This window comes from Misgurnus anguillicaudatus, chromosome 21, assembly GCF_027580225.2.
Source record: "Misgurnus anguillicaudatus chromosome 21, ASM2758022v2, whole genome shotgun sequence".
NCBI lineage: Eukaryota > Metazoa > Chordata > Actinopteri > Cypriniformes > Cobitidae > Misgurnus > Misgurnus anguillicaudatus.
Window position 1 is genome coordinate 14,515,980 of NC_073357.2, and position 8,540 is coordinate 14,524,519.

At 38.1% G+C, this 8,540-nt stretch overlaps 1 protein-coding gene across 4 annotated transcripts; it reads left to right on the top strand.

Moving 5' to 3' along the window:
- Window positions 1–1,168: 1,168 nt before the first annotated feature.
- Window positions 1,169–8,110, top strand: LOC141349111 (uncharacterized). 4 transcript variants are annotated; one of them, XR_012360225.1, is made up of 8 exons: window positions 1,169–3,361; window positions 3,464–3,740; window positions 5,454–5,631; window positions 5,735–5,849; window positions 5,948–6,552; window positions 6,691–6,862; window positions 7,426–7,574; window positions 7,727–8,110. XR_012360225.1 is itself a non-coding variant. In XM_073859686.1 (7 exons), exons 4-7 carry the CDS (start codon window positions 6,516–6,518, stop codon window positions 7,981–7,983), a joined length of 615 nt encoding a protein of 204 aa, XP_073715787.1. In that variant the 5' UTR covers window positions 1,169–3,740; window positions 5,454–5,631; window positions 5,735–5,849; window positions 5,948–6,515; the 3' UTR covers window positions 7,984–8,110. The 4 variants fall into 4 exon arrangements, 1 of the variants encoding a protein (XP_073715787.1); XR_012360226.1 differs by having other exon boundaries at window positions 1,169–3,740; window positions 5,735–5,789; XR_012360224.1 differs by having other exon boundaries at window positions 1,169–3,678.
- Window positions 8,111–8,540: the final 430 nt, after the last annotated feature.

Consider the following 8,540-nt stretch of genomic DNA (forward strand, 5'->3'; position numbering starts at 1 on the left):
GAGAAGAAAAATATTACTTCATGCCTTAAAGATGCATTTTAGACAATTATAGAGAATAAAAGAAGGTAAAGCTTACTGATAGTTTGTCTTTTTACTTGTTTGTATGATTAAATATGATACATAAATATATGTGTTCCTTTCACTTTAGTAAAAGAACACATACAGCTAAATATGCCGATTTGTATTCACAGTACTGTTTATTCAACATACAGAGTCAAATAAATTACATAACATATTTAAATGGTTGTTATTACTGACTGACAGTCAGACAGTGACACATCACTTAATTCACATAACACATTTAACAGTCAATGCAAATATAAATAATGTACACAATTCAAATATAGATAAAACACAATTTAGAAGATTAAAATCATTTTTTTCTGTAAAAAGATAATTTACCAGTGTAAAGATACTGAAATGTGGGTTATATGATCAAACTTGCGTGACCTGGTAAGAACTCTAGCAGCTGCGTTTTGCACTAACATTAATTGTAGTCTGTTTAACTGTTTGATCAACTTAACGTTACCTGTCAAGCTCAGTGTCAGCTATACTTAATAGTATATGTTTTACCAGATAGCAAGCGGTAGGATAGCTAATACGTTAGCTTAATACACGTAATGATATTAGACAAACCAAACAGCGTAACGTTAGCTAGCGGACATTAGCATTGCTAAGCGGAAACTTAACTGTTATTATTTAGACACAAGATATGAAATATGATGCCATTTATCTTACCTTTATCTCCGTGAACTGTGGATGATTGTCTGGAAGATGCATAAGGTTAGTGTTCCCGTAATTTTCTGACCCATTCCGTCCACAAATTTTACACATAGGGGAATTGTCTATCAGCACAACCTCTTTGTTTTTTCACGAAGCCAAAAAAACTTCCATACTTTACTCCATACATTATTTTTGTAATGTGTAAAAATAGTCAGCAGCAGCAGCACTCATCCTTCCGTCATCTTTCTCCACGAGAGTCTGTAGGTGTGCACCTGCGTATGAGTGACACCTGCGCAGCATCCGTGCAGTGTAATTTGAACCGGTCAAAGGAAAACTAATAATGCACGTCTTTTCGCGGTAATTTGAAGACCCCACAATAACACTACCGTGCAGTTTTACTACCGTGGTTTACCGTATTACCGAACACCGGCACAAGCCTACATTGGTTCTTTATATTGGTAATAATGATACAGTTAAGTATTAAAATAAATATATTTCTTTTAATGTGCTCCTATGTGGGGCCTCCTCTTAATGCTATCATGCTGGGAGTCAGGTGTATAAAGCAACAGCAATGCTAAACTTTCCATAGTGGTAACGTGTAACTGTCCATCTCATAAGTTGTGGAGAATGGGGTTTTGAAGGGACACAAGGTAGCATTTTTATGTTAATAAATCATCTTCGTAAGTCGGTATATGGTTAAATGACTCATTACCGGACGAATGAAGTCTCTCTCGCCCGCTCCTACCGTCTGTAGGAAGAATACCCCACTTGCAACTTCGCTGTATCTGACCCGGTGTCCTTCAGTCTTGCAAAGTCTCAGATATCGCGAGAAGCAGTATCACTTTACAGCAAACAACACAGAGGCAGGCAAGCTAAACACGGCTAGCGATTGTTGCAAATGGCAGAGCCGGGGAAGAAGCATCGAAAACCCTTGACGGAAGGGAAACTTAACTGGATTGGAAATAAGCTGATAAACTTGGTTCCGAGGGGGGAGGGACAACAGTTCGTTTTTACGACAGTGTGTTTGAAAGCATTTACTTTCAGACACTAGGGGGAGCTTGTAGAGAAATATTACGCAGACTTGCCTGGTTTCCCTTTAAAAGGTTTATATAAGTGTACACAGTTGTTTGAAAATAATTACCTTTTTAATAATGTAAAAGATGTCAACAAAATACTGTTTAATTAATCAATTCTGGTAAGTAAATGTCTAACAAAATTATAGAACATTAATTATAAAGTATTTACAAGAAACTATTGCAAATAGAAACATTCATTCTAAAGTATTTACATTAAAATATTTAAGAAATACATTCATTAGAAGGTTTTTACGGGAAACTTGCAATTAGAAACATTAATTATAAAGTATTTACATGAAAACATTTTAGAAATACTTTCATTGGAAGTTCATTACAAGAAACGTTTACAATTAGAAACAGTCATTAGGGGTTTTCACACTGCGCTTAACCCTGGGTTATCTTCATTCTAAACCCTGCTTTTTACCCTGGGTTGAGGAGCGTTTCACACCTGTAATTTGAAAGCGGTGTTAGCTTTTTACCCAGGGTTATGAAACCCTGCTCCGGAGCAGGGTTAGCACCGCATTTGTGGTGTTAACCCCGCATTGTGGTGCCAAACGCATGCAGTGTGAAATGAAGCAGGGTTAGAATGTTATGACCCTAATTAAACACAGTTGAAGTAGCTAATCAAGGTGTTCAGGGTTGCTTGATAATTACAGACAGGTGTGTTGGAGCTGGGTTGGAGACTCCTGACCCAGGGTTTAGGAATGCACAGTGTGAAACGTAAAATTATGAATACCCAGGGTTATTTCTTAACCCCTGGTTAAGTTTCAACAGTGTGAAACATGCAAAAAAAACCAAGGATTCCGTTAACCCTGGTTTTAGCATAACCCAGGGTTAACAATTTCAGGTGTGAAAAGCCCTATAGACCAGTTCAAAAGATGCAAACAACACTGGTCCAGAAGCACTTCCTGTTTCCGTTTTTTAACACTAGATAAACGTTGGGATAAAATAAACCAACAGAACATATAAACCTAAATTAACTGAAGTTAAACAAACATCTTAAAGATAATAATATATGTAAAATAAAAAAATAACTGTCACAAACTGTAACATGAAGTGTTTTTGGACCAGCGTTGTTTACATCATTTGAACTGGTCTATAATGTATTTACATGGAAATATAAGAAATACATAAATTATAAAGTATAATAGTCAAGTCCGGTGTAAGGGAACTGGTATAGCTTCTTTTATAAATCTCCTCAACCCCTTAGCAGTCACTACGAAGTCACACGGACATCCACGAGTGATTTTCGTAGGGTTGAAGCTGTCCCTACGGATCTTGATTTAACACTGAGCCCGTACCGCAGTATTTACAGGAGTGAAAACTTATCTCTGTGTTATTATAACGTGACGAATGGGAAGAAAACAATGTAATGCTCCGTTTTTCCGTTTGAAAGAAAGTTAGAACTCGTTCTTCTTAACAAGGTAAGCTAGATGCTGTCATTTGCAGTGCGTAAACACTTAGACCGGAAGTACTGATGCGTACACTCATATCCCGAAGTTAATAGACGCCATCTTGTGCACCTAGTCCATTTCAACTTTGACAGAGCCTGCGGATTTGACGTGAGTGTATTGTATTTGGTAAAAATTTTTGTGAACAACAATTTAGGATGTTGTAGTGTGGAAGTTGGCTGCTATTCTAATAATTCTTTATTATCTAAATAGATTGGAATCTTCCAAGCCGGCTTATAAGACAGCAACATACATTGTGTATGAAAACTGTCTGCTGGAGCTCTTTGAGAAGTGCCCTATATGTCAGCGGGTTTCAGATGTGCAGACAAGAAGGGTTGGCACATTCCTCTCTGTGTTACAGCAGTGCCCACACTGTGAGTTTTCTAGGAAATGGAATAGCCAGCCAGTTATTGGAAGCACTCCTGTAGGTAATCTCCAGCTGTCTGTTGCAGTATATGCCACTAGTGCATCTTTCTTCAAAATTGAAAAGGTGTGTGATAATGATTTTCCTGTATAGCAAATAATATACTTTGATTTTGTAAGGGGCAAAAATATGGCCCCATCCATCCGTTTGGCCCAACGACGGAATCCAAACGAAGGGCAATAGCGCGTTCGGTCTTTTCCGGCGCTTGCAGATGACGTTTTGGCATTTATGCAATTTTGTATTATCTGACTCCAAGATAATGTTAATATAAATCGGATTGATTTTACTTTTAACGGTTACAGAATTTGGGTGGATATTTGGTTATTCTTGTTTAGCCCTACTTGTTATTGCATCCGTTCATTTGGCTACTCATGTCGCTTTGGACTCATGCACCGGCCGTTTATTAATATTTAATAATCATGCGGGCCCACGATCACAACCGAATCAGGCTTGGTCGCTGCTAGAGGTTAGACCATATGTTCAGAAAGCCGCCTTTTATGCGTGCTGATCTCTGAACATACTTTATTTAGTCCCCATAGAGGTGCAACTTAATTATTACAATATTTATTTCTAACCAGAGGCTCACGACCACTATCATAAAACAAACTGACCGTCTTCTCCAATGATAGCTTTGTATAATCGTGCCATAACTTAATATGCAAATTAGATAGATTAAAATTGAAATAACCAGAGGCTGAGGCTCATCTGATTTAGAGTGGTCAGACAACATTTACTTGTTACTCTAAACAGGAAATTAGCCTCCAAGCAGCTAATTTAACTTAAACTAACGCCAAGTGCTAGTCGGATCTTCAAAATCCTCCGCTGATGTACTACTATGCCATCTAGTCTGGGATTTTGGTCCGTAATACTAGCCTGATATTCAGACATTGCGGTAACAAGGATACATCGTAATTTACTAATCATGTCAATAACTTTCGTAGCAACACAGACTAATCCAAACACAATTTATTAACCAGGTAGGTAAAACATAATTCAGGAGCCAATTTAGATTCCAATTCAAATACGAAAATAAACAAAAACCATTGCATACCTGGTAAGGAGATGGAGATCTGGTTACAGGTTCCTCAAAATAAAATGAAAATACATGGTGCTATATCAAAGATACAGCATCATGGGGGTGCATTTCTAGATATTGAAAGTCCCGCCTAAATCTTCTACACATCTCCTTAAATAACCAGAGAACAAAGCATATAGGAATTTGGTACTGATTGGTTGTTGTAAAACTAAGGGCTGTCCTTAATTTGCATACAGTGGGTGATTGGCTTATGCTTAGAATGGGAGTTGTCTATCAACATTGAATGAAGTTTCACATATACTTTAACATTGAATTCTGTTGTTATATTTGAGTGAGACCATTGTAACCACTTGCAATGAGACATTTAAATAGAAAAGAGCTACCCTTGATTGTCAAACATCACATCTCCATACAAATGGTAAATCTGCAGACAGATAGATACTCTTGATTGTCAAACATCACATCTTCATACAAATGGTAGATGAGAGAATAAGAATACAAATGTATGACACCCTAAAGGTGTGTCTTGAAACCCAAATGTGTCGGAAATCCACTGTGAATCGTAGAGAGTTGCTTTCCTGGGCACTCACTTTGCCCCCATGCAGTGCCCTTTGGGGAGGTGCTATATTTATTCAGGAAATTATCTTACAATTTTTAACATGACGAACTACATGTATGGATGAAAATGAACGTACTGAGTCTGAAGACAAAATGAGTAAAAGACTCCTCTCTTTCTGAATCAGATCTTCTGGCCAATGCAACCGAAAATGCCCCACTATGACACCTTCCGAAGACATGCCAGGATGTACATTGAGCCTGCAATTGTACATAGCTGGAAGACAGCACAGGATGGCATGTTGCAGCAGCTCAGTCAACAGCAGAACATTGTCCTAGGAGGTGACATGAGGGCTGACTCACCAGGTAACCCTGACCACATGTCTTAAAATAGAGATTGCTATGAAGGCAAGACATCATAAAATGACACATGGATTGTAAAACAAAGTATGTTTGTCCATTCCGACAGATGAGCTACTGTTGCTGAAATAGCTTGAAAAGTGAATGCTGATTGTTATAAAAGGGTAAAGTGTAGTCCATGCCTTGAGGGCTGTTTTGGTGGAAACCTACACAATACTAAGCAGGTGGTCATAATGTTATGGCTGATTGGTGTATATAGTCAAGCAATGACAAATAACAAGACAGGTCAACCATGCTTATGTATACTTTCTTTTGTCCTTAGAGTAATGAAGTCGGAGGAAGCAATAACATGGAGAAAGAAGGTCTAAAGAGGAGCCTTGACATGTTAAGGGCACACGCTTTCACATTTGACAGTATAGTAATAGACCGGCATCCTCAAGTCCAAAGATTACTGCAAGAGGCCAACATTACACACTATTATGATGTATGGCACATAGAAAAGGGTTATGGGATTTTTGTGCTTCATGAATTTCATAGGATCATTGACTGGTTATTTCTAAATAAACATCCCTCATTGGATGGACTACTTTAGCAAAGACTGTTCTTTTTATTTATTTTGCCATTCAATACATACTATATCTATGTGTATGTCTGAAGCACTTCTTGTTGTTATTTTTGGGACTGTCCAAGAAAAATCTGAAGATTTCCCAGAGCAAAGACTACGAGAAACTTCAGAAATGGGTGCCTAGTATAAAAAACCACATATAGTGGACAGCAGCCTCTTCTTCCTCAGGCCAAGAGAGAGTTGCCAAATGGACTTCAATTCTGAACCACATACAAGACATACACACACATGAAGATCCAAGTTTTCCAACGTGTGTGCATCCACGATGCACTTCAAAGGACAAATGAAGTGGCTGAAAGCAGGTTTGGTTACCCTTTTTGCACTGTCAGTGTAAAGCATGTGTGTACGTATTTATCACAGGCATCTATTTTTCTTGTTGTTATTTTTTACGTGTTTTTAGAACTTTAAATTTATAGTTGAGTTTCTCATTTCCTCACCAGGAACACCTGCCTTCTGTAGACTGGAGAAGGTCCTGACCAACAAGAAGATTCTGAAAGACATTGCAAAGCTGAGCCCTCACCATCAGACCTCATCTTTGGAGGCGTTTCATAGCGTTATTCTGCGTTTCGCCCCAAAAAATTTTGTCTTTCCTTTTCTTGGGATGTTATGCAGGTAACTTGATTGTAAAGGAATATATTCACACAAGGGCTGTGCGTATTAAATCCCCATCATAATGGCGATTTAATGCTAATCACCGAACCGGCTTTACTGATGAAACATGCATGAGAATCGCAGGCGATTGTTTTGCACAGCCCTAATACACATGCATACACACTAGGGATGCACGATTAATGGCACGCTATTGTCACACGCATCTTGTCAGTAAAGCCGGTTCCTTTATTAGTAGTAAATCGCTGTCACTTGCTTTCACATGGAGCAGCATTTATTACAAAGAGTAGCTGTGAAATATCGCATTCATAGTCGTGGATGAATCTATACGAATGCAATATTGCCTAGATTTTCGGTGAACTACTGTATGGCTCTGTGTAGTTAATGCTGCTCCATCTGAAAGCAGGTGACATATTTATAAAATGCTGCACTTTAATCAAGGATACTAATCAAGGTACCAGCTTTACTGATGATATGCGCATGATAATTGCATGTGACTTATCGTGCAGCCCTGTCACACACAGACACACATAACCTAATGTAAGTTACATTTTGTTCCTTTACAGACTCTACCTGGCAGCACTGCATTTTAATGAAAACACTGGGCATCCTCAAGCAACAACAGCAGCAGGTGAACCAGTATTCCAAGTTAATTGTCCTAAATACAAAAAAGGACTATTTTCTGCAAAGCCAGTGAAAGCAGAACCAACCTTTCGTGAGTTTCAACATCTTTTATTTAAAATACAAATTTAAATTTTTAAGATAACCAAACTTTTTTTTTTTAATACTTTAAATAACAAAGTGAAGTGTGCATCATTGCTATACAGTTACTATAAAATAAAAGGTAATTACAATATTTTTTTAAAGATTACTTGAACAGCCTGTTGGACCTTATATTTGAAGAGGTAGTTGTGGACCCGGCCCCGTATGTGGATGAGGTGCTGAAGATCTCGATTCCTGAGGACCTCACAGCCCAGTTTGACAAACCAGACAAGCTGGAACTAATAGCCAGCTATGTCTCAAGGTTTAATCGAGGGCAGGTCTCAAACCCACATACCTTGTCTGGCCATCAGGGAACTCTGTCCTTAATCTTGAGACCACACATGAGGGTAGCACCACCCTGATCCTCCGTCCCAGAAATCCCCAACACCAGCTGACGAAGCTTCGGTACGCCAAGAACCTGTACCGACTCAAACACAGCAACAAATGTCTTTACCAAAAAATTTTGTACAATAAAACTTTTTACAACAACAGTTTTGTGTGCTTTCAGTACTTTGCATTTTGGATTAAATGACTTGTTTTTGTAACATAAAAGTTTAAGATTTATCATTTATATTAAAAACTAAGGAATCCAGTGCAGTATATAAAACTTACGTCTCTATGCCTCTTAGACCTAAATGCCCGTAGTCTGCCCTATAGATATTTAATGCATTTTGTAGACAGAATACATTTAAACAAACTGGTTCCAGGCCAGGGTGAGAAACCATACATTCTGGTTGAGTTTGCAGCTGTTGTAATCGTCTTACGACCTTGACAACGAGAAACGGTAAGTGACATGGTATTAATAAGAAGAAGATATTTGGTATTTGCAGAAGATTTGAACGAAAATGGAGGAAGGACAGACTTCAGGTTTCAATGAAGTCTGTCCTGGTATTGAGACTCACTAACTCAATATCAGAAA

What these genes read in the sequence shown, in the direction of transcription:
- LOC141349111 (XM_073859686.1), top strand. Translation starts at nt 6,516, where the DNA reads ATGCACTTCAAAGGACAAATGAAGTGGCTGAAAGCAG. An exon ending in AATGAAGTGGCTGAAAGCAG is followed by an intron (nt 6,553 to 6,690) that starts GTTTGGTTACCC and finishes TTTCCTCACCAG; the next exon opens with GAACACCTGCCTTCTGTAGA. An exon ending in TTTCTTGGGATGTTATGCAG is followed by an intron (nt 6,863 to 7,425) that starts GTAACTTGATTG and finishes GTTCCTTTACAG; the next exon opens with ACTCTACCTGGCAGCACTGC.